This window comes from Chrysochloris asiatica, unplaced genomic scaffold (assembly GCF_000296735.1).
Source record: "Chrysochloris asiatica unplaced genomic scaffold, ChrAsi1.0 scaffold00006, whole genome shotgun sequence".
Lineage (NCBI taxonomy): Eukaryota > Metazoa > Chordata > Mammalia > Afrosoricida > Chrysochloridae > Chrysochloris > Chrysochloris asiatica.
Window position 1 is genome coordinate 18,847,792 of NW_006408524.1, and position 26,498 is coordinate 18,874,289.

Consider the following 26,498-nt stretch of genomic DNA (forward strand, 5'->3'; position numbering starts at 1 on the left):
CTTAATACTTAGATGGGTATGTATTTTGGTATTTTTTTATGCTTTCTGAATGTCTCCATGTAGATGTGATCAGGAAATGGGCTTCCCTTTTCACTCTTCTTCCTGAGAGTTTCAAGATACCACTGTTGGTCATTTTGATGTAATTTAGGATTTAATTTTTGGCCTATTTCCTCTTTTGTCTGCTTGTCCTACTCCACAATCCCCATTCAGACCTTTTTTTCTCGTTGGAAACAGTTCAGGGCCGGCTGTAGCTGTTTGGTTTTAATTGGAAACTGTCTATTTAAATTTCAGGGAGATCTGTACACATGCATAGTAGAACCCTCTGAGGGTGGGGCTGGGATGTCCACTAGCTCAGGCACCCCTGCAGTCACCAGAATGGAGGTGCACAGACAGCAAGGGACCAATGAATAGCTACCAAAAGAAAAGAATGTCCACACCTTTATCTCAGGGGTTCTGCCAGGCATCTGTGGCCGCTCCGCTCCTTCCCCCGTGTGGTCTCACCCAAGATGGTGGCTCCTGGAGCAGCCAAGCATCCTGGACTAGAAAGCAATGGATTTCTTTCTTCTGCCACAAATTCCCCAGCTGTGAGCCTTCCAACCTTCTAAATATTTCTTTATATGTGGTTCAGAGTTCTGGGACCAGTCCCTGAGCCTGCTTGGTCAGGTATTTTATGTTGTTGCTGGTGGAGCTCCTTTACTGCACGTCCACCGGATCCGCCATCTTGTTTGTTCTCCCATTATCTCTCTCTCTTTTTTTTTAATACTGAGAAGAACAAACTAGATTTTAAACAATTTTTTAAAGAACACACACAAGTTACTGAGTCACAGAAGGACTTTTGGGGAAGGGGGGTTGGCTGAGCTCCAAATGTTCAAGAATCTTCAAAAATATATGTAAAACCCTAGCTTTTATTAGATTCTCAAAGAGTGTCGTTGATCCATAAAAATATTATAACCTTTCCAGGACTCTATTCAGGGCTTCTCTAGACAAAGAATTGAAATGGGAACTCTGAAATGATGAGGTCCAGTGTGGAAAATGGCTTTTGTTTGGTATGGGTGCTTATCTCACAGCTTCTCCTGGGTGGCCAGAGGAAAGAAAGTCTGTGTGTGGCAAAGTCATTGCCTCTCACTCCTGGGTACGGCTAGAATTCAGAGGATGTGTAAGCTTCTCCCACGCAGGTGAAACCACTCTGGAGATGGCTGAGGTGACAGTGCAGGAAGAGTAAGCACAGGTGTTGAATGCTTTAATCCAGGCTGAGTACAGATCTGACAGCAGAACCCCATCAGTCCTCAGCATGATTCTGTGCTGTGATCTGGTGAGCCCACGATAAGGACTGTCCCCAAAGGAGATGAATGCTGAGATTCTATTATTATTATTGTTGATGTTATTAAAAGTAAAGCTAATCGCTCACTTCACTGAGCTCCATGGATTCTTTTCAGTTCTATAGCACTTGACCACAGCTTCCAATAATTCTGACTTCATTTGCATCCTTCATGTTAGGAAAACATTTTTTTTTGCAAGAGAAAAGCTAAAGGAAAGGAATGGAGAAAATGGTACCCAGGCCCTACTTTGTCCTTCGTCTGAAACTAGAAATTCTTCTCTTCTTGGAGAGAAGAATAACATGCTAAAGCAAAAGTAAGAAAATGAATGGTAGGAACTGGGAGTTTCCCGGTGCATGACATCCAGTGTTTCTTATCTGTATTTTCAATTCTGCGTCCATCTACTAAATTGTCTAGCATGCTTGCATATTCTCTTTTATGCAGCCCTGTGAAACCGTGTGTCATACACACCACAGCCAGGCTGTGACATTATGAGGCTGAAGAGTTATTTGTAGACTCTCAAATGAAGAATTTCAGTCATTCTCATCACAAGACTTGTGGGTTCCTTTATTTTTTACAGCATTGCCCAATGGCCTTGGGAGAGTGGTTTCTTCTTGACTTTATCTCCTCTTCCCATTTGTAAAACTGCCTAACAGATGGCTTGAGGTGGTCAGTAACTGCCAAGTCATAATAGGATGATCAGAGGACATTGGGTCAGAGAGCTGTTTGTTGATCACACACATGAAGTTAAGCTTCTCAATTTGTTAAGCAAACAAACAAACAAAACCCAAAAAACCAACAGCTCATTTCTGAGGAGCACACAATGTGGTAGATCCGATTGGACAGAGAGCAGTTCAAATCCAGTTCTTCCACTTACTGGGTATGACCTTGGATGAATGATGTAAGTGTCCATGTGAGGGTTTCATGATGTATCATGCTTACACAGTGAGTGGTACATACAAACTACAAACAGTAGTAAATAGTAGCGAGGATGAGTATTGTCATTCTTAGAACTACTGTTGCCACTATTACTATTTATATTTGAGTATTTATATTTATATTTGAGAAAAGGAGGGACGTTGGAGTAGACTCTCTGGAGCCCATCCAGGGTTAAACCTGCCCTTTCAGTAACAGTCCAGTCCTATCCACACACAGCCTTTAGGAGCTCTCTTGTGACAACTGTTCAGTTACCCAGATAGCTGAAAGATATGCCAGCACTCAGTCCGGATGCATTATTTATCTTGGCCGTTTACTTTCAGTTACAGTGCACAGTCCTTGTCTGCTGAGAACAGGAAAGGTAGTCTCTCCCTTGTGTCCCTTGGAGGCAGGCCAGGGTGGAATCCTGCTTCAAAATGTTACTTCCCTTCAAAGGTGAAAAGCATGAGTCACAGCTGGTCGTCCCCGGGGGTTATTTCTGTGAGGGGCCCCTCCTCCGCACCACTCCGCTTCTTCCCTGCACCATTTCACGGGTGATTAAAGTGTGAGCTGGAGTAAGGCAGAGCCTGCAGGGCGAAGAGGGATTTTCCTCTGCTTCCAAAACAGCTGCTGATGTCACAGAGCCTCAGGGACGTGATCAATTGCTGCCACGAAAGCACCTTCTGATGAGATATTGATTTGGTGCTAGGGTTGGCAGCAAGTGGAACAAATGAACACCACCCCCGCCTCACCCCACCCCGCCCAGCCCCTGTGGAGCTCTGGTCGCCTTGTTGTTGCCCAGAATGTTTGCAAATGCCAGACAAGATTGGTTCAGCCAGCAGATCTGTGTAGGGTTTCAGGCAGTGCATGAAATGACGCCATGGGTGAGGCTGCTGCCAGGCTGCCAGTAATAATGCATTCACATTACTTTTGAAGAGCAAATTCTGACAAGTGCTCACATTTAAGCACCTGCTTATTTGTAAAAAAAAAAAACCAAAACAACGGGGGGATGGGAGGAGAAAAATCCAATCACTATGATTTCATGAGTCTTTGTTTTTTGCCTTGAAATTTTGTGCAGCTTTTTCGGAGTGTTTTTCTCTCCTTTCTTTCGTGTTTTAAATGGTTTATGATGATGCATTTGCAAATAGTGGCTTCCAGCGCTAGATATAGATAGTAATAATGGTGCAAGGTAGTCTATTACTGAAATTTGAATCAAATTTAGAATCAACTTGAACGATGTAAGTCTCCCTGACAATAATCCGACATAACCTGCAATTTTATTTTCATGAGAATGTTGCTTTAAAAGCCATAGTTATCAAATAAACCTCCTGAGATCACCAGTAGTAAATGACCAGCCCTCTGTCAATAAATTCTTAACCAAGGTTGACTTTGCAATGGAAGTTGGTAGGGTTTAGAAAAGGTCATGCATACCTCTCTGATCAGTCAGTTTCAGCACAGAGATGAAGCAGATAAATTCTGGAATGAATGAATAGGAAAGTGGTGAGAAGTCCTAGGCAGTAGGCCTTCTGAGCAGCAGCTGTAGGGATTGCTTGGAATTCATCTAGCAGAAATGGCTGGTCCCTGATAGGTTTAATCACATATATGACAAGAGGATATAAGGAATGATGACTGTAATAATTTAAAATTGGAGTCTCCATGGCCAACAGAACTGATGGATGTACAGAAGGCAGAGGGAACGTCTGCTATGTTATATAGATGGTGGGGGGTGCTGAGTCTCATAAATGCTTTTGTGCCTGTATAGAAGCTGTGCTTGGTAAAGTGGATTATCAGTGAAAAGAGGAAGACCCATCCTCCCACCCTCCCAATGAGATGGATTGACACAGTGGCAGCAGTGTTGGGCTCAAACAGACCAACGGTTGTTAGGATGGTGCAGAAGCCGGCATTGTTTCGTTTCTGTTGTGCATAGGATCACTATGAGTCAGAACCAAGTCCATGTCACCTAATAAAAATACAGGAGGAGAAGTCTTCAATGAACTCTTTCATGTCTGGAGACTAATTGATTCAGAAGGCTTTGTTTGCTTTGCCCATCCTGAAAGCAGAATAGCTTCTAGAAGCCTCTAAATTTTACTTGATTGGAGCTATTTCCAAGGACTCAGCATTTGCTCTTCAGTGGTTTGGCAAAAATTCTCAAGTGCTTTTTATGTCTCCAGAGTACAACCATGTTCATGTCTTCATTTAGAGTTAGCCAAGGCAGTGCGGGGGAGGCCATGTAACTGTACACAGGAGCATCCTCTGGTTCCATGGTAGAATTGGCAGTACACAAGTAGTTCTAGTCTCTTGTGAGATCTGCTTTGCACGCTGATCACTTTCAAATTGTGTCCATGTTTCCATCCCTCTCCATCACTCAGGTCCCACTCCCTGCTTTTAGGAGTCTGTTTGTATCAGAGAAGCAGAACTATAAATATACACCAACCTTTGCTGAATCTGTCAAGTCTGTATGTGTGAAGGATTATGGACCTTCAGTCAAGGTGCCTTCTGGGTCTTTTATATTTGCACTCATCTGTGAAAAATGTGTGGATGGAAAGCATTTGTGGGGACTTTTGTTCTTTGGTTCTTCTGGATTTGAAAAATCTTTTCACTTCTGAGAATCACAGGGCCTAGAATGGACCATTTAAATGTTCCCATGGATAATTCTGAAAATACTGTCAGGAGTAATTACTATCCCTTATTCCCCTATGTGATGAATCACACAAAAAGTAAGATTTCACTTACCTGGAGAGTTCTGGAAATCAAGTGAAGCTGCAGCTACTTGGAAATGATCTCTTTATGCATTGAAAAGGAGCTCAGGGCACTGTCTTAGAGCCTTTCCCAGAACATCCTCACATTAGCTTCTGGTTTGTTCAGATTTGTTTCCATGTCTCAGGTTTGCTTTTGAAGAGCTGATGTGGCAGGAATCACCAATTTTTGAACATACATGAAATAAACTTCTTAGTCCCTTTCTGAGAAGCGCAGTCTGCCCATGAGTCAGTTGGTTAGTTGGTCTGTTAAAACAGTGATAAACAAGACATTCAATGTCTCTGTGAAAGTACAGTCCAGTGGCTGCTTTAAAACTACCACCAACAGAGAAATTAGCTCAGCATCACTGATGAATTTGCTTGGTATTGTCACTTCGAATTTTGAATGCTGGTGTTCATGGGTCTAGCTAGAGTCTCTCACTTTAAGTTACTTCTTGAGATCATTTATCATCTCGAACTAAGCCAGAGGACATTCATGATCCTTCAACATTTTCCCACTGTACTTTAAATGAAAAGAGAAGCCAGTTGCTGTTGAGTTGATTCTGAGGCATGGTGACTCAATGTGTGGCAAAGCAGAGCTGAGCAACACAGAGCGTTTCAATGGCTGAATTTTGGAAGTAGATCACCAGATTTTCTTTTTCAACATGTCTGGGTAGTCTGGAACCACTTACCTTTTGGTTAGCAATGGAGCACATTAACCATTTGCCCTACTCAGGGACTGACCCTTAAATTCATCCTCAAGGCTCTGCTCTGACCCTCAAGTGCCCCCCAGGGCTGCCTCACTGACTTCAGCACAGGCCACTCTCCCCCTTGCCCACATTACTCCAGCCATAACTTATCTCTCTCCAATTCCTTCCAGCACCTTCTGGCCCAGAATCTTTACACATGCTGTTTTCTCTGGTCTGAAATGTTTCCCTCTTGCTTGTTACTGGTGGACTTGATTCCTCTTCAGGTCTTGGCTCAGATGTTACCTCCATCACTCACCACGTGGGTGGGTTAATGATGGCTGCACAGTGTGTCACTTCCCTATCAGGAGATGGAGACTATTTCTCCACCCTTGAATCAGAGGTATCCCAGTGACTGCTGTCACCAATGAAAGGTAGCAGGAGTGATACTTCTGTCTTTACTTGCTCTGGCAGTCTAGTGGCCATGTAAAGAAGCCCAAACTAGTCATGTGGAGTGACCATGCAGAGGTCATGTGGAGAGAGAGAGAAGAGATCCCAGCCTTCTACTCTCCCTGCCAAAGCACCAGATGTGTCAGTGAAGCCATATTGGGTATTGTGATCCCAGGCACCATCTGATGGTAGCGTCACGAAAACCCCCAGACCAGACCTTCAGAAGAACTGCTTAATCAACCATAGAATAATGGTTGCTGTTGTTTTTAACCACTAAATCTGGGGGTGATTTGTTAGACAGCAGTAAGTAGTGAAACACCACCCTAGGTGTAAACAGGCCTCTTCCCATTGTTCTCTGTACCACACACTATTTTCTTTTTTATTATAACTTTTCACAATTTATAATGATGTGTTTGTCATTTTATAATCTGTTTGATATCTGTTGAATCAACTAGATTGCATATCTGTGGTGTAGGGATTGGCCTACTTACTGACCCCTGCATACCTTGTACTATAGAGTGCCTGCCATATATAGTCGGCACTCAGCAAATATTTGTAGAATGAATACATGAGTGAATAAGTGAAGACCCAATCTAAAACTGTTCAGCATTTGTGAGCTTCTCACGGTCCCTCCACCACTGCCACCTCCACCCCACAGATGTAAGAATAAGAATCTGCAAATCTTTCATCTCTGGTGATGGTTCAGAAACAAGTTTTGAAAAAACTTGTATCCTCTTTATAAATGGTGGTGGTGGTGTGCCGTGGAGTCAGTTCCAACTCATAGCAACCTGCATCAGGTTTCCGAGGCTGTAAATCTTTATGTGAGCAGAAAGGTTCATCTTTCTCCCATGGAACAGCTGATAGTTTTGAACTGTTGACCTTGAGGTTAGTAGCCTGACTCATAACTACTACGCTACCAGAGCGCCTTTTTTTGTAAATTGTTATTGTTGTTAGGTGCCATCAAGTCGGTAACCGACTCACAGCAGAATGAAGCACTGCCTGATCCTGGGCCAACCTCACTATTGTTGCCACGCTTGAGTCCATCGATGCTGCCACCTGGCCAATTCATCTCATTGGGGGTCTTCCTTTTTTTTCTCTGACCCTCCACCTTACCAAACATGATATCCTTCTCCAGCGACTGGTCCCTTCTGACAAAGTATGAGAGATGAAGTTTGGCCATTCTGGCCTCCAAGGAGCACTCTGGCTGTACTTCTTCCAACACAAATGTGTTGGTTCTTTTGGCAGCCCTTAGCACCCTTAGTATTCTCCTCCAACACCATAACTCAAATGTGTCAATTCTTCTATGGCCTTCCTTATTTACTGTCTAGATTTCGCGTGCATAAGAGGTTATTGAAAATATCATGGCTTGGGTCAGGCGCACCTTAGTCCTTAAGCTGACATCTTTGCTCTTCAACACTTTGAAAAGGTCTTGTGCAGCAGATTTGCCTAATGCAATACATCCTCTGATTTCTTGACTGCTGCTTCCTTGAGCGTTGATAGTTGATCCAAGAAGTATGAAGTTCTTGGCAACTTCAATCTTTCTTCATTGATAAGAATGCTGTTTATTGGTCCAGTAGTGAGGATTTTTGTTTACTTTACATTAAGATGTAATCCATACTGAAGGCTGTGCTCTTTGATCTTCATCAGTAAATGTTTTAAGTCCTCTTCACTTTCAGCAAGCAAGGTTGTATCAACAGCATATCGCAGGTTGTTAATAAGTCTTCCTCCAATCCTGATGCCTCATCTTTCTTCATATAACCTAGCTTCTCAGATTATTTGCTTAGCATACAGGTTGAATAAATATGGTGAAAGAATACAACCCTGTCGCACACCTTTCTTAATTTTAAACCATTCAGTGTTCCCATGTTTTGTTTGAACATCTGCCTCTTGGTCCATGTACAGATTCCTCGTGAGCACAATTAAGTGTTCCAGAATATTCATACTTCGCAATGTTGCCCATAGTTTGTCATGATCTACACAATCAAAAGACTTTGCGTAGTCAATAAAGCACAGGTAAACATCTTTCTGATATTCTCTGCTTTCAGCCAAGATCCTTTGTCGTACTGTGGTGGCTTGTGAGTTGCTGTGATTCTGAAAGCTATGCCACTGATACTTTAAATACCAGCAGGGTCACACATGGTAGACAGGTTTCAGATGAGCTTCCAGACAAAGACAGACTAAGAAGAAGGAATAACAAACTACTTCCGAATATTTAGTCACTGAAAATCTTATGAATAGCAGAGAAACACTGTCGGAAAATGTGCCAGAAAACGAGCCCCTCAGGTTGGAAGGCACTCAAAATGCAACTGGGGAAGAGCTGCCTCCTCTGAGTAGAGTTGACTGTGTTGATGCAAATGGAGTAAAGCCCATGGGAGAAAAGCCCATGGGACCTTCATTTGCTAATGGGGTAGAACTCAAAATGAAGAGAAACAGCTGTAAACATCCATTGAAAATCAGAACATGGAATGTATGAAGTATGAATCTGGGAAAATTGGAAGTTGTCAAAAATGAAATGGAACACATAAACATCAATATTTTAGGCATTAGTGAGCTGAAATGGACTGGTATTGGCTATTTTGAATCTGACAACCACATGGTTTACTATGCCGGGAATGACAAATTGAAGAGGAATGGTGTTGCATTTATTGTCAAAAAGACCATATCCAGATCAGTCATGAGGTACAATGCTGTCTTTGTAAATAGCATTTGCTAAATCACAGTTCCACTTTGCATCTACTACATATCTGCTCAACAAATTGGACCAATGACTATTGGACCAAGAACCCAGTGCCAATGAGTTGATTCCGACTCAGAGTCATCTTGTATCGGGTTTCTGAGACTGTAAATCTTTACGGGAGCAGACAGCCTCATCTTTCTCCCATGGAGGGGCTGGAAGGTTTGAACTGCCGATCTTGTAGTTAGCAGCCCCACACCTAAAGCACAGCATTACCAGGGCTTCTTTCTTTATTGGCCTGAACATACACAAATCTAAATTTTAATATGGTATTCTAAGCCTACCTCAATCAGCACATCCAACCTTCTCCCATTGTCCCCATCTTGGCCTCTGGACACCTACCACACAAGTTCTTTGTTCTTACAGGCACCACCACACACATTTCCATTTTCTTGGAGCCTCTCTTGTCTAGTTCTTTCCACTTCCCAAGATACCCCGTCCTTCTGGAAGCCTCACCAATAACCTATATTTTAGTTAGAATTTCTTGTTCTTACCTGTGAACCTTTGGTATACTAGGATAAGCGCTGGACTGCTAACCACAGGGTTGGGGGTTCAAACCCACCAGCTGCTCCTTGGAAACCCTATACAGGGTTGTTATGAGTCAAACTGACTCGACTGCACATAACAACAACCTGTGAAACAACCCTTGAATCAGACTACTTAGCCTGCTTACACTGCTCCTTCCTTATCAGTCTAATTAGGAGCTTGGGTAAAGAGTTTCTGTAGTGTAATGGTTATCACGTTCGTCTAACACACAAAAGGTCCCCAGTTCAAAACTGGGTGGAAACAAAATGACGGGTCTTTTGAAGTCCTGATGGTGCTGTAGGATAAGCACTGGACCGTAAGGTTGACAGTTCAAACCCAGCAGCTGCTTCTCAGAAACCCTATACAGGGTAACTATGAGTGGGAACTGATTCGGAACTGATTCGATGACATTTAACAACAACACGATCCCTTTCAGCCCTGAAGTTTCCCATGTTCAAATTCGTTTTGCAGTGATAGGAAGAATAACTCGCTGATTTATGTGCACTTGGGTCAGAATTTGGTGAACTGTAGCATCAGCAGTTTTATATGAACCAAGATTTCAATTTCATTAGTACAGCCAAGTTAATTCTGCTGGGTTGGCAGTGTGTTCCGAGAAGCCAGAAGTGACGAAGCCTGCACTGTCATCCTGCTCTGCCACTAACCAGTCTTGGAAAAGCCAATGACCTCACAGCTCTCAGCCACTCCATTTCTAAAATGGGAAAAATAAAACAGTAGCCTGATTTTGCGGGGCTAACATGGACTCTTGGTGTAGCGCTGTAGGATCAGCACTGGACTGCGAACCACAAGGTTGGAAGTTCAAATCCACCAGCTGTTCCTTGGAAGCTCTATACAGGGTCACTATGAGTTGGAATCGCTTGATGGCACTTAACAATAACAATGTGTGTGGATGGTAATGCTTTGATAATGTCATAATCAAAAGTTATTGAAACAAAATCTTGATGTTCTATCTTTTTCAAGATAACAAAGGCTTCTAACGGGAGCCTAGCGGAGGCAGTGAAGGCCCAGTGGTAAAATTCTTTCCTTCTATGTAAGAACCTGGTTTCAACTTCTGGCCAGTGCACCTCCATACAGGTGGAGACGTCCATGTTTCTATGATGCTGAACAGGTTTCACTGGAGTGTCCAAGACTAAGCTAGACTAAGAAGAAAAACCTGGCAATCTGCTTCTGAAAATCAGTCATAATGGTCTGATCCACATTGAACTCTGAGGATAGTGCAGTGTTTGGTTCCATTGTGCCTGAGGTTCCTGTCAGAGGGACAGCACGGTGCTCTGTGTGCACCAAGGTTCACGCATTGTTTCCCAAGTCCATCCTCCTTATATCTTGTCAGATGGACGAGAGACAGCAACAGCAAGTGAAGTCCTAGAAGAAGAAGGTGAGGGTGGGGAGTAACTACTTTTTAAATGAGATCCTTCACTGTGCAATGCACTGTTCATGCTTGGTTTGTTAACTTTTTAAGCAATCCTCTAAAGGAGGAATTATATTAGTTAGGATTCTTTTAGTTTTCAGTGATAGAAATCTGACTCAAACTAGTGGTTATGTGCCGTGGAGTAAGTTCCGACTCGCCGAGACACTGAATAGGGTCTCTGAGGCTGTAAATCTTTATAGGAGCCCAAAGTCTTATCTGTCTTCTGTGGAATTGCTGGTGGTTTCAAACTGCTGACCTTGAGGTTATGAGCCCGACTTGTAAACACTATGTTATCAGAGCTCTTCCAAACTAGCTTAAGTGAAAAAAGAAAAAAAAAAAAAAGTAGGTATACTTTTTTGGTTCGTATAAACTGAAGTCCTTTCGTATCCTGGCTTCAGGCATAGCAGGATCAAGGAGCTCAAATGCGTCTCATTCTCTCTGTTTCTTTTCTCTATGTTGGCACTCTTTCCTAGCAGACTTTATCCACATGTTGGGAAAGATAACCCCAAGGCCACGTTTACCCAAGCTTTTTATTGCCTGTCATCTCAAATAAAAATGAAATAGGCCCCCCACACTGACCTTATCTCAATAAAGAACAATGGTTGGCTATGCTTGATTCATGTATCATCTCTTACAAGTACTTTGTTCAGAGGCTAATATACTCAACAATCTGGTTGGTCACCCTAGTTTGTATGTATCTGTTATAGTTAAATCTAGTCAAAAGTCAGACTTGGGTTTTTCTGTAACTTTTTGGATCTATGAAAAGCTTAGCTTGCTAAGATTAGACTGTGAGTTCAGATTTGGTATATGAGGACTAGAAAGTGACTTAAAGATCACTGAGCCCAACCCTGCCATGGCTAAAGAAGAAATATTTCTTGTCCCAAGTCACACAGCAAATCAAGGCCACTCCAAGTGTGCCTTTTCCTTTGCCACATTCTTGGAGAGATTAAAATAAGCTGTTCCCATCAGAGAAATGGAAGGGAACTACCAGAGGCAGAGAGAGAGGCAAAAGTTGTGGGTCGCACACAGGCTCCATCAGGCCTACCCTGAACTGGTGGTCTCGTCTGTCTCTTCTTCCATCTCCTTCTTGTCCCCACCTGCCTGGGCCACTCTCTGGACATATCATTGAGAGGCTGATTGTTCAGAGCTCCATTGAAGGTGGTGGCTTAGCCCATCCACTGCCTCTTCCTGCCTCTCTTTTTTTCTAGAGGAGGTGGTTCCTGGAATAGAGTCCTCTATAAATCATAAAGGCAAACAGAGAAAATGTTATAGAGAAAAGCATTGTGGTAATATCACTAAAAAGGTCCCATGCCTGAAAGGGAAGCTAGTGGGAGAGAAAAGCCTCTGTTGACAGTGCATTCTGGGAACATCTCACATCTGGTGTGGGCGGGAGGAACCGGCGGGCTCTTATGCCCGATGGTGCTACTTCCGATGCCCTGCATGTTTCTCCAGAAATTCCTTCTCAACAGATGTTGGTGATGCCTCTGCCAAGTTGTTAAACTGGATCAAGGGCACAGGCTGACTTCATGGAGGTCAAAGCAAGCAGTCAGAATCTTGGAGCTGCTACATGGATGCTCAGATGAGACCATGTTTTCCCTTTTCCTATTCTCTCTCTCTTTTTTGTCCTACTCTTCCTTCTTAATCAGCTGGGGGACTTGATTGCACTTGGTAGGTAGCTGGGCTCCTCATATGGAGCCCAGCATATCATTTATCCCATGGGTGGTGCATGATCTTGTGGCAGCCTTCAGGAGAGTTGGCCTCAGTGCACAAAACAGGGCAGCAGGTAACCTCCACGTGTGACCATATATGCCCCTTCTTAGAAGCACCTATGACTCACTATCACCTTCAGGGAAGAACCCAAGACTCCCCCCGTGCCCATCATGGTCTGGCTGACCCTACCAGCACTTTTTCCTCTTTTGAATCACTTGTTTTAGTTAAGCCACACAAAACTATTTGCAGATGGCCAGACAGCTTGACCCTCTCATGCTGTACCTGTTTTCGTTCAATGACCTTTTTCTGGAATGATCTGCCTCTACCCACCTTCCATGTAAGCATCTCATACTCATCCACCTTCAAGATCCAGTTCATATGTTACCTCTACTATGTAGTTTTCCTAATTCCTATAGTATGAGTGTCCCCTTTGTCTGTGTTCCCACAGTCCATACCCCCTCTATCTTAGACCCTTTAGTTGCAGTCTTTTTATATGTCTTCAGGGAGGTAGTACATAGCAAAGGAGAGAAAACATAAGCTCTGCATTCCATTCTGGGTGCAAAACTTGGCTCTATCACTTATGCTTTTGCAGAAGTTATCTGACTTTTGGGAGATTCTTCTGTCTTTATTTGTAAATACTATCGTTGCTATTCAGTGCCATTGAGTCTTTTCCAACTCATAGGGATGCCATGTGAAAGAGTAGAGTTTTCCATAAGGTTTTCTTTATGGAAGTAGATTCCCAGGTCTTTCTCTCATAGAACTTCTAGGTGGTTTGAACTGCCAACTTTTCTGTTAGTTGTTGAGTACTTAACTGTTGCATCATGGGGATAATAAAACTATTATGATTTTTTTTTTTTTTTTGAGGAACCAACCTGTGGTGTGCTTAATGTGGAGCCTGGCCCAGGTTTGTTTTCAGTAATGGTTCTTGTGATAAATACTGAATCACAGCAGAAGTACCCGCTAAGGCAGTTGTACTTTGTCCTACAGAATTTTTATGAGTAGGAATCAACTCCACAGTAACATTTATTTCCCTTTTTTTAATGTTGATGGTATAGAGGTTTACTACAATTTACTCTAAGTTTTACATTATCTACATTTGGGGACTATTTTAGATTCGTAGTTATATGCATGTGTGTTTTCATATATGTGTGTGTATGTATGTTGTTGTTGTTAAGTGCCGTCGAGTTGGTTCCAACCCATAGCAACCCTGTATAGGGTTTCCGACGAGTGGCTGGTGAGCTTGAACCACCGACCTTGCGGCTGAAACCTATGTGCAGCCCAGTGCATTAATCAACAACACCACACACATATATATGGATGTGTCTCTCTATATATTTAATTATATTTGACCATGTGAGTTTCTTAGGGTCTTATTCCAAAGATTGGGTTATAACAGAAATTAACCTCCATAGCAAAGTTTTAAGTGGCTTTGCTTTTTTTTTTTATTTCGGGTCAGCTTGCATCTGTTTTGCTTTGCTCTGAGCAGAATGCCACTAGAAATCATGGTTTGTAATGTTGCTGCAACTATCAAGTATACCTTGTCTGATTTTGTTGTTAAGTGCGGTCAAGTTGCTTCCTACCCATAGCGACACTGTATAGGGTTTCCGATTCGTGGCTTACTGAGCTTGAACTGCCGACCTTGTGGTTCAAGCAGACTTTGCAGTCCAGCTCATTAACCCACAGTGCCACACCAGGACTTCTGTGACAGGACAAACATAGTCTGAATGACATAATAGCATGTGCACTCCCAAAAGAGTAATATTTTTGTTGATAGAAAGAAGGCAAATTTATTTTCTAGTATGTTTAAGAAAGAACCCTGACTCAAGAGGAAGGATTTCTAAGTTATGTCGTGGGTCTTGGACCTCAGTTTTCTTATCTGTGAAGTGAGTCTGGCACTCAGAGATGGGTCGAAGAACTAATTACTCCTCTTCTCCATTCAGCCATAGCTGTCCTATCATTAGTTTTTAACCCTGATATGCCTTGTTATTTTTTATAAGACTTTGTGTGAAATAAAGTATTCTGTTATTTAAAAAATTTGAAAACCTCTAACCTTTAAGGGTCCTTTCAGTTCCAAAAAGTTTTGTAAAAATACAGCAAAATTATGTTTCTATCAATTTTCTAATACATGTTTGATTTTTAAGTTTCACTAAAATACAACACAATCATGTTTCAGAACCATTTTAAAGACTTTTTTCCCCCCCTCTCTCTGTGATTTGTTTAATTATAGAGGAAGGCTGTATCTTTTCTCCAAGATTTGCTTTTTGTTGACTTAATCCAAATCCCACTAACACTAGTACAAAATCATAGGCATGCTGAATTTCATCCTTTATTTTGTACCATTCAATCCTTACATCCAGGCTAACCTTGGAAGAAACCATGCTATAATTGTGTTGTTAAGTGTCACTGAGTTGGTTCTGATTCATAGCGTCCTCATATAGGTTTCCAAGGAGCGACTGGTGAGTTTGAACCACCAGCCTTGTATTTCAAACTGACCTTAAGGTCAAATGCTTATCCTATGGTGCCACACCAGGGGACTCCATGATATAGTAGTATATATTCAGTAAAAATATGTATTCATGTCTTGTTTTCAGAAATTTCTCCCCCAAGTCACCTCTGATGACCCCATAGAATCATGAAGGTGAAAGGGATGTAGAAAAGCATCTCACCTCACTGCTTTATGTTGTGACTGTAGAAAATGGGGCCATGTGAGAGTAGAAACATTTGTCTAGGACAAGATGATGAACCATAACTCAAATGCCAGTCTTCGCCACTTCCGTTCTCTTTTTGGCAGGCCTATGTTGTAACCTCCTGTTATCTGTATTCTGATTGTAAAATGGAGACAATAATAATAATCTTATCTACCTGCAGAGGTGTGCTTGCACCAAAGAGACTTTCCAATACATGTTGGCTATTGTGATTATTATTACAATCATTACTATACTGCTGTATTCTGGTAGCAGTTTTCCTAAGGTACAAACTGTTGGAAGTATCCTGTTATGGAGACTGTGTCTTCCATCTCCCAAACAAGTGGCTAAAATGCTATCTTCTTCTGGTGTCCTCTATTTCCCCAGGACACTGCTCCCTGCTGGGTCACATTGGGTGGGTAATTGGTTTTATTTAGATAAATGAGTTCCATCCTAATATTCTATTGTTTCTAAGTGCCCTTGAGTCAGTTCAGACTCATAGCCACCCTGTATAGGGTTTTCCAGGAGTGGCTGGTAAGCTTGACCCACCAACCTTTTGGTTCAAACTGACCTTGCAGTCTAGTGCATTAGCCCACTCCATGCTAATAAACTGGTTGCTTAATGTTAACTCTAATGGGTAAGAATGCCTTTTTATTGTTGTTAGCTGATGTGGAGTGGAGCTAGCTAGGACTCATGGCCAGCCTTTGAATTCCAGAGTAGAATTGCTCCGCAGGGTTTACTTGACTGTAATCAACAAACCTTTCTTCTTCCTAGATGCTGAGTGGGTTCAAACTGTCAACTTTTAGCTTAGCAACCAATCACAAACTACTGGCACTACCCAGGCTCAATAATACCTTCACTCAGTGCATTTTCCCAGAAAATCTTTAAGGAAGACTGACTTTAACGAGGTGATTTCAGCTAGTGTGGCAGCTGAGTGAGTGAGTCCTTTTGGATAAAACAGATCTATCATTTCACCTTGAACCAGGTACGCTCCCCATTAGCATGCATGGGAACAGTCATGCCATCTTCAGTAATGCTCACTGCTAACTTCGGATAAGTGAATGTCAAATGGGTGAGCATGTAGGATTCAGACTCCATCATTTTATTACTCTGTCAAGGTCAAATGAATGGCTCTTGAGCAATGAAGAAAAGCTAGGCCTCACCTTTAAGTAGAGCTTACTTTTGAGTTGTTGTCGCTAAGAGCCGTAGAGTCAGTTCTGACCCATAGCGACCCTGTACAGGGTTTCCGAGGCTGTAAATCTTTACAGGAGCAGAATGCCTCATCTTTCTCCCGTGGAGCAGCTGGTAGTTTCGAAATGCTGACCTTGTGGTTCACAGCCTGATTCGTAACCACTACGCTACCAGAGCTCCTTCAAATAAGTTTATTTTGCTTTACAGTCCTGGTATGGCATTATAGGATAAAGTACCGGACAGGAAGGTTGGTTTGAACCACAAGGTTAGCAGTTCAAATTCACCAGCTGCTCCGTGGAAACCCACTCAACAGCATTTAACAAGAATCTGATAGATAGAAAAAGAATACTGGGAATGGGATTGAAGAGGCATTACCTGCTGTGAGGAAAAATCCTGTAATAGGGCATGTTGCAACCCGAATCTTAGGATCCCTGAGTGTCAGGTTTGAAATGGCTGTGGGGAAGTGGTGGCCACTTTATGTAGAAGTTTGACCATTAGCTCTGGGATGCCCAAAAGCAATCTACCTGAGCCCTGATCTTATGTATCTTTCTGTCTTTGGTTCCTCAGCCCCTCCTGTCTGTCTGACTCCTGTGTTCCAGAACATTCTACTTCACTGACATTGTCAGTAACCAGACACTGACAGTCCTTGCAGCTTTGTGAAGCTGACATTCCCCAGTCATCCTCTAAGGACTCACCCAAGGGGTGACCCCTTGAGAAATAAGTGGCTTTATCAATGGGAAAGGATCTCTGGTAGCATAGTGGTTACGAATTGGGCTGCTTATCTCACCGTCAGAAGTTCGAAACTACCAGCTGTTTTGCAGGAGAAAGATGAGGCTTTCTGCTCCCGTAAAGATTTACAGCCTTGGAAAGTCTATGCAGGGTCACTATGAGTGGGAACCAGCTCCAGGGTACATAACAACAATAATAATCAACAGGATGTGTGTGTGTGAGAGAGAGAATGGGGGGGAGGGGGAAGCTCCCATTAGCAGGAAAATACCAGGACTTACTAAATGTGATGTGTGTCAACTTCTTTAGTTCCTGTCAATTGCTTTAATATTTCAAAATGGACCTGGCGTGTGTGTAAAGCATTGTAAAGAAAAGCTCCAACAGTAACTCCAGGGAACCTCGTCCCTGGCATTTGCCCTACCACCCTCGAGGACGGCACAGTTCCTGTCCTGCGGATTTTCGCGCGTGCAGCCCGTGTTATCTATCTGGTGCGGGATTCTGGAGCCATTGAAGCCCTCGACTGGGGGCCCTGCGTGGCTGCGGCCCGGGAGCCGCGGGCTGCCCTCGGAGGAGAAAGTGGCCGAGTGTGCGGGACTGAACGCGGCGAGCCTGTGCCAGGCGGACCGCGGAGCCCCTCGCCCTCCCTCCCTCGGCGCCCGCGGGTGTGAACCAGACGCCAGTCCCGCGCGCTGACTGACGACTTTTCTCTCAGTTGTCAGTTTTCTCGCTTGTCAGCAGAGCTGCTGGTAAGTGAAAGAAAGCAGCGAGGGGGCGCGCAGCCTGCGAGGCACCGGGAGAGGGGTGCGTGGGGAGCCGCTGGCCTCGGGAGAGCAGGGGGCACAGGTCGGAGCAAAGCGTGCTCCCCTAGCCCCCGGACCACCCTCCCTGCGCCCACTCCCCGCTGGGCTCTACCTCTCTCTTCCCTCCCCTTCGCACTTTCGCCTTCCTCTCTCTCCTCCCCACCCAGTCTCCCTTTCTTCCCCAGGTCTTTCAGCTTACACACTGTTCCTTTCCTTGGCTTTGCCATAGACCGTCCAAATAGATCCCAGGTGCCTTCTCTTTGGGCAGTAGTGTGAGACCATGGCTGGTGTCCGCAGCTGCCTCCGGGGCGCACCTGAAGCCGAGGTCGCCTGCGGTCTGAGCCCGCTCTGAGTCTAGATTTGGGGGCACGGAAGGGGAAGCGCACCAGAGAGGGCGCCAGGCAAAAGCGCGCAGCTCCGGGCTGGGGATCGCGGGCCGGCCGGATCGGCGACAGGCGGGGAGGGGACAGCCCAAACTCTCTCAGTCTCAGTCCCAGTGATAACCTGCAGTTATGGAGTCTCCGACCAAGGAGATTGAAGAATTTGAGAGCAACTCTTTGAAATACCTGCAACCGGAACAGATCGAGAAAATCTGGCTGCGGCTCCGAGGACTGTAAGTAAATCTCTTCATTTCTCTTGCCACCATTATTTTACTACCTAGTCCCAATCACAACTGCATTGCCCTTTCAATAACAGCCCTGTAAGTTCCACAACTGCTTCTCTGTTAATTACAGTCATTGATAGCTTTCTACAGAGAGGGCTGCATTTCTGAATCTCAGGATACCTTATTATTTTCAAATCGGTGCTCTTTTTGGGGGGGGGGGGCAGAAGAGGAGATGTCAATTGATAAAAGTTCAATAGGCACTTACGTGTTTTTGCCTGGGAGAAGTTTGTGGGATCCTGGTCAAGGACTTTTAATCAATGGAAGATATTCCACCACCCCCGCCCCCCTTTACAAATGGTTCAAATTCAGGGTGCATACTCCCCACTAAATTCTCTTCTCTCTTGGCTCTCCCCAGCCCAGTTAAATTTCTGATATTTTCTTAGGATACTTTCTAGTAGACAAATGCTTATGGGAAGGACATGCTCTTGTGGAGAAAGTAATTGGGGTTTTCTAAGCAACACTAGAACAGTGAAATAGGACATTTAAATATAGTGCTCAGAATTCTAGACTGATCTACAGAAATCTCTAAATTTTATTCACTTCCTTGGGTTCTGAGGAGAGGTGGCCAGGAAATAACATATTTTCTGTGATGTGGTTTCATAAATACCCGAATCAGAGAACCTTAGTGATAGCTATACATTTGCAATTTGCTCCTCGGTTGACCACACAGATCCCAAGATACCCCTCCCATAGCTATCAGATACTCAACGTCATTAGATGTATGTTGTTGTTGTTGTTAAGTGCCATCAAGTTGATCCCAACCCACAGCAACCCTGTATAGGGTTTCCTAAGAGCGACTGGTGAACTTGAACTGCCAAACTTGTGATTCAAACCAATAGCATCCTTCCAAGTATATTTTCCGACATTCTGTTGCTACCCAGGGCAGTGATGGAAAATCAGTTTCCCATCAATTTGCTTGTTTAGCTGCAGTTACTGTTTTTGAAAGCATGCATATACATATAACACATACATATATACACATTCAAACACATATCAAATAAGTAAAGGATCTGACTTATGTTGGCTTTATCTTAATGGCGACTCTACCCCCCAAGCAAGATATTAAAAATTTCTTAGTCAAAGCGATTTGGGAAGTGCTTTTGTTATTGTTGTGTTTCTTTTCAGGGAGTCCCAAGTGAAAGTACAATTTATAAAAGCCCTCCTGTCAGCAATCCAGATAAGCTTTGCTGCCATTGATCTAATGGGAAACCACACTACTTAATTTGATTTTTCAATCTCCTGGCCAGCACAAGTAGAGGCTGAAACTTATTTGGAAATCATGTCTTTTTGGCTGGCAAGTCCCCCGAAGGTTTAGGTACGTGCAACGCAGAAGCACATTCAGTCTAAGTACAGAGTGTTGCATTTGATTATACTATGGTACAAATAAAAAATTTATTGCATTCATTGAGTCTGGGTCTGAGACATACAATGTGTAAGTTATACAGCTGGTTCCTTGCCATCCTCACAAGAAGGACTGGTGTTTACATACTGAGAAACTGCTTCTCTTGGGCTGTTTTACAATTCATACTGACTCTGCTAGCTTCTCTGACTAGAGACAAGTATTTGGCCAAATCCACAAGGCTGAGGTGGGAATGTGTGCCAAAAAGCATTTAGCACTTACAATAATACCCTGTCTTATAGCTTTCTCTGGTTCATATCTGTTAGGCTTCTCTCCCCTAGGTGTTGCAGTGTGATGTTTTCACATTTTCATTTTCTAGTATGTCACATTTACCCAATACCCCTTGCCTTTGAACATAAAAGGTATGGGCAGATTTTTCTTCAAATGTATGCTTTTGAATCCCTCTACTTCCTCTCCTGTGGAAAGGTCCTGTCCAATAACAATCCCATGAGTTCTAAAGCTTCACAGTCTCAGTTGAAGAGGACATGTTATTATATTTTTACTACTATTATGATTTTTACTACATTGTGTTATTATATTTTTACTACTATTATGATTTTTACTACCACTTTTTTTTTTTTTAAACAAAACAGTTGCTCAAGACACATGCTCATTCATACAACGTGGAATAATGCTTTGGTAGTCCACAAAAATAGATACTCTTGGGAGATGGAAGCGTGTGTATATGTTTGTCTATACAGTAGAGTATGGGTCAGAGAAAAGAAGCTCCTCTGTCAACATTTTTACAAAGGTTCAATAGCCATAATTAGATTTTAATATCAATTTATGACCATGATACCATTATAGATAGGGTTTCATAAGTGAGCACAGATGGTCAGGGATTCAGTTCAGCTTGTTGAAGAGGCATCTAAGTGAAGGGTTTTATTATCTCACACCTGGACTAAGCAGTGGTATTTTGTCTCTTTCTTGCTAATATCCCCTGTTCAGTCTGGTGTTGAATTTTAATCTCCTCCATTAGAAATTAAATTCTATGTGGACAGATAGTGTGTGTCTTTCTCACTGCTGTATCTCTAGGGCCTAGAATAGAATTTGGCACATAGTAGGTGCTCAGTCAATATATGATGAAGGAAGCATAAAAACTAAATTTTCTATTATTAACAATTCATTCTTAACATTCAAAATAATGGTACGTATATACTTCATTCAGCTATAAAACTTATCAATACAATATTACATGTGCTGGATAGAAGGAGGTTTTATTACCCAGGTTGGAGCAGAGACATTTGAGCTGAGGTAGGAACTGGGCAAGATGTGGCTGAGTGCCAGTCTTGTGTTTATCTTTGGTTGCTTTCTCTTTATGTCCCGTTACTTTTAGCTGCTGTTCAGTCTGCCCTCAACTCTTGGTGGAAAAGAAACTCTGCCTGGTCCTCAGCCATCCCGCTGGTCAGTATAGATCAGACAGACGGCTGTGATCCGGAGGCTTTCACTGGCTGATCTCCCAAAGGAAACCTACAGGCCATTCTTCTTAGTCTGTCTTAGTCTGGAAGTTCTTCTGAAGTCTGTTTAGAGCGACAGGATCACACAAAACAGATGAGTGGTGCTGAACAGGAAGTGTGTTGACTGGGAATGAAATTCAGGCCTCTCACATGGAAAACAAGAATTCTATTACTGACCCACCAATGCCCTGTTAACCTCCCTTTGACCCCTTTTCTACACTGCTGGGAAGTGGCCTTTATTAGCAACAAGCAAATTGCTGTGGTCATCATCCTCAGGAATCTGTAGCCTAGTGTGATACTGGGGAGCTGATCCTGTATACATTATAGTTCCCACCATCCCTTTTTCTTGATTTGTTTTTCTCTCCAGCACTTCTCACCAGCTCAATTGTTGTTGTTAAGTGCCATTGAATCAGTTCCGACTTATAGCGACCCTGTATAGAGTTTCCTAGGAGCAGCTGATGAGCTTGAACCACTGACCTTGAGGTTCAAACAGTCCTTGCAGTCCAGCGTATTAACCCATGGCGCCACACCAGGACTCAATAGTTGTTGTTGTTATGTGCCGTGGAGTCGGTTCCGATTCATAGCGACCCTATACAGGGTTTCCAAGGCCGTAAATCTTTACGGGAGCTGAAAGCCTCATCTTTCTCCCGTGGAACAGCTGGTAGTTTCGAACTGCTGACCTTGCGGTTCACAGCCTTATTTGTAACCACTACACTACCAGAACTCAATAATGGATGGTTTTATTTATGTATTATATTTATTGCCTGTATCTCTAACCCAACTCTAATATAAGCTCCATGAAGACAGGGATTTTTGTCTTCTTTGGTGTTTGGTGTATCCCCAGTGCTTACAATACTACCTTATTGTTGTTGTTAAGTGCTTTCGAGTTGAGTTGGTTCTGACCCATAGTTACCCTGTATATATAGTGGCTGGTGAGTTTGAACCACCAACCTGTCGACTCAAACTGACCTTGCGGTCCAGTGCATTATCCTGCAGCGCCACACCAGGACCTAGCACATATTAATTATTAATACATATTTGAACACCTAGGTCTGTTTCCTGTTTCTCTAGAAAGGAATTAGGAAGTACTCATAACTAGCATTGTAGCATCATCAGAATGCTAATAGTGCGTTAATGTGAGCGCTAAATAAATACTAACAACACAAGCTGAAATGATGAAAAACTGCAGGCATAGCTGTTTGTGATTGTGATGACTCCCAATTTCTCTTGAGTGAGGCGCTGTGCGCTAATACAGAGAAGCCAACTGTGACTTAAGTGATGTGGTCCTCCCCAGCCTCCCTCCCCAGCCCCACCCTTTTGTCGCATGTCTACAGTTCCCTAAGTTGAAAGGGAACAGTGCGTACCTGAACATCCTTAATTAAATCTTTCACAAGGATGCTGCCCTCTTACTATGATGTCCCATTCCTGCTTTTCTGTCATCCTCTGTTCTCCCCCATGGGCTGTTGTCATGCCTAGTTCCTCTGTAGGAGTGGGTGGAATCTGTTAAGAACCCCTCCCAATCACTGTTTTGTGAAGGAATCTTCAAACTGGGGAAAATATGACTACGGATGTACTTTATTTCCCTGATGATGGCTCAAGGCAGCTTGGGTTGGAGCAGCTGGGCCACAATTTGCACTTTGGGTTTTCTATTGTCAGCCTGCTATCTGATGACAAAAAGGTACTTTTGTACAATTTTTGTTTTTTAATTTTTTAATTGAGATCCAGATAACAGGTTTCACTAAGGTGAATGATACCTTGGAATTTTGCCACATTTGTAATGATCTAAGCTACACATATATGTTAGTATCGTGTATTTAGTTCGCTTGATTGTGAGGGGTTGTTGTTAAGCGCTGTGGAGTCGATTCTGACTCATAGCAATCCTGTATAGGGTTTCCAAGGTTGTACATCTTTGTGGGAGCAGAAAGCCTCATCTTTCTCCCACTGAGCAGCTGGTGGACACAAACCGCTGACCCTGTGGTTTGCAGTCCAGTGCTTATCCTCTAGAGCCAGTATAATAAATTGATGCTTATATAGAACTCTCCACGAAGATGATGAAAACTTTTTTTCATTTCTAAAGTAGCTTTATAAAAATAAAGGCAGTGTATAAAGAATGGGTATTAGATTAATTATGCTGATGCCATCCATGGAAGAGTGGGGCGGCTATTTTTTCTATCCAGCAAGTTTTCCTACTTCCTTTATTATGGAAACAGGCCTTGATCCCCACCCCATCTCTTTCATCCAGCCTTAGTTAGGTAGGGGCTCATTGTTTAGGACAGTCCATTCCAATAGCATTCCACCTTCCTGGCAACAGCAACTGGTCTCAAAAGGAAGGATTATATGCCCCTATTTGGTTTCCAGCTGCAAAATTTGGCATACCACACCATCCTGCCTACAATAGTCACTATGCAAGTGGGTTCAATAATTCATTGCAATGGCCACATACAACTTAGAGACAATACTCACAGTTATGGGGTTTACTAGGGAAGTTAACAGGTATAATGGAGTCCTGGTGTGGCGCTGTGGGTTAATGTACTGGACTGCAAAGTTGGTTTGATTAGCAAGGTCAGTGGTTCAAGCTTACCAGCTGCTCCTCCTCGGAAACCCAATATAGGGTCACTATGGGTTGGAACCAACTTGATGGCATTTGACAATAAAAAACAGTATAATACAGGGTCAGAAAGTGCTCAGGGTACAGTTGTTCCATTCAGCTGTACCCACAGTCAGACCTGTCTCTGCCTGGTCGATGTTTCAGAGCTTTTATTTAAGACTGCTAATAAATGCCCACAGGACACACCACTCCACCATCAGCCTGTCTGAAGGCACTCGGTTGTAGCTCCATGAGTCCGCAAATAAAGCTCCCCAGTTAAGTGGCTGGAGGTAGCCCACTCTACAAGCAAGCCTCCTGTCCAGATTTACTCAGGTTTACTTGTTCTGTGGTCTGGGAAGCCCAGCAATCTGTCTTTTGCACTGGTTCTTGGTTGTGGTGCTGCTCCTCTGCCACTCCCTCTGGTGTCACAGCTTTCTGTCTCTGGGTTGAAGAGGTAGGTTAAATGCACAGGGGCCTCGAGGTCCAATGGATGCACTCCATTCCTGGCTCCTCTCTGATGTTATACAGATCCTTCTTTGAGATTTCTGTATTGGCTATATGCTCTCCTCTTCTTTGGGGTTTGCACATTGGCTTCACTGAGAAGAGCTTTCTATGACAGGAGGCAGTGAGACCAGCTCTCAAAAAGAGGTAGAGGTGAGAAGATGAAGGGGAATCCTTGGTCTACTCCCAGAGGCCCCAGTTTCTTCTGATGTTTCTCTGATTTTGTTAATTATTGCAGCCACATGAGTCCAGCAGTTTCTGGTTTTGTTTAGCTGTTTTAAGTTTGGTTTCTCCAAAAGAGTCTTAATAAAGTACAGAGAATTTATATGATTCTTCCAAACTGTATAGCACAGATGACTGGGGCTCAGGGTTTGCGGTGGGTGCTATGAGTTGGAACCATAGACAAGGAAAGCTGGATCTTCGATTTCCTATTTCTCAGCTTTCTCATTATGTACTTTCTCTTTACTTATCCGAAATTTAAAAATAGTATCATTAATATTCAGGCAACAATGTTGTTGATATTAGGTGCCTTCGAATCAGTACCAATTCATAGCGACCCTATATACAACAGAACGAAACACTGCCCGGTCCTGGGCCAACCTCACAATTGTTGCCATGCTTGAGCCCATTGATGCTGCCATTTTGCCAATCCATATCTCTGGGGATCATCCTCTTTTTCTCTGACCCTACACCTTACCAAACATGATATCCTTCTCCAGCGACTGGTCCCTCTGACATTATGTCCAAAGTATGAGTGAAGAAGTTTGGCCATCCTGGTCTCCAAGGAGCACTCTGGCTGCACTTCTTCCAACACAGATCTGTTTGCTCTTTTGGCAGCCCATGGTACTTTCAATATTCTCTAACACCATAACACAAAAGCATCACTTCTTCTACGGTCTTCCTTATTCACTGTCCAGCTTTCACATGCAGCATAGGTTACTTATTTAACATTTATTAAGTGTTATATACCAGGTACTTTGTTAAGCCCTGGGTATACAAAAGTGACTAAGATACTTACTTACCTGTCTTTCAGAAATTTATAGGCACTGGGAGAGACTGATGTGTATACCGGATGTGGTAATTGTTACAGAGGGGCATATGGTGAGCTCCCTCTGCATGGGGGAGGGCGGGGGTGTGCAGAGCAGGTGCAGGTGCCACAAACATACAGGGAGCTGTGAATTCTTTTTGGACAGAGTCCTTAGAATCTCAGAGAACAAACTTGCACAGACTCCCCTCTTGACGCCGGCCTTTTGCAAAGATTCATGGGATGCAGGGATAAGATGGAACTCTTTGTTTAGCTCAGAATAAATTAGGCTGGAATTCTGAACTGTTTTTATGGACACCTGGGAAAATTACATATGCTTGTTAAGGACATAGCCAGAGTACTTGTGGCCCCTGTGCTTACCTCTCATTGATAATTGTCAATGGAGAGAATGTGATTGGGACTATTTGCTGGCATTTAACACTGAACTATTGGACAAAAACCTCTCAGGTCATCTCAGAAGCAATGGGTCTCTAAGCTGGTCCATAGGCTATCCAGGAATCAAGGTTGCCTTTCCATACAGATAAACCCTCAAGAGTCTTGTTGTTATTAAGTGCCTTCAAGTCAGTTCCAACTCATAGCATCCCTGTATAGGGTTTCTGAGGAGATTGAACTGCCGACCTTTCAGTTCAAACTGACCTGGAAGCAGAGTGTGTATCGTATGGTGCCACACCTGGACTCCAGTAACTTTCCTGAAAAGGTCTTTGTGTAATATCATCTTGTAGTAGGTAATTAAGAGCAGTATTGTGGGTAGTATTGAAGCCAGGAGGGAACAGTCGCGGGAGAAGGATGTCATGTTGGGTAAGATGGAGGGTCAGAGAAAAAGAGGAAGACCCCCAATAAGATGGATCGGCCAGATGGCATCATTAATGGAGTCAAGTGTGGCAGCGGTAGTGAGGTTGGCCCAGGATCAGACATTGTTTCATTCTGCTGTGCATGGGGTTGCTATG

At 43.2% G+C, this 26,498-nt stretch overlaps 1 protein-coding gene and 1 non-coding gene across 4 annotated transcripts in view; both read left to right on the forward strand.

Annotated features, from left to right (window-relative positions):
* PDE1C (phosphodiesterase 1C, calmodulin-dependent 70kDa) overlaps positions 1-26,498 on the forward strand; it is a 646,978-nt gene that overhangs the window by 236,621 nt on the left and 383,859 nt on the right. For 2 of the 3 annotated variants that reach the window (XM_006832153.1, XM_006832154.1), the window contains exon 1: positions 18,160-18,511. The exons of the other annotated variant lie outside the window; for it this stretch is intronic. In XM_006832153.1, the coding sequence (XP_006832216.1) occupies positions 18,411-18,511 (101 nt within the window). In that variant the 5' untranslated portion in view covers positions 18,160-18,410. Of the gene's footprint in view, positions 1-18,159; positions 18,512-26,498 lie in introns of those variants that run through there. 3 annotated transcript variants of the gene reach the window in all.
* Positions 9,553-9,625, forward strand: TRNAV-AAC. Its single transcript has one exon. It is a non-coding gene; the product is annotated as a tRNA-Val (tRNA).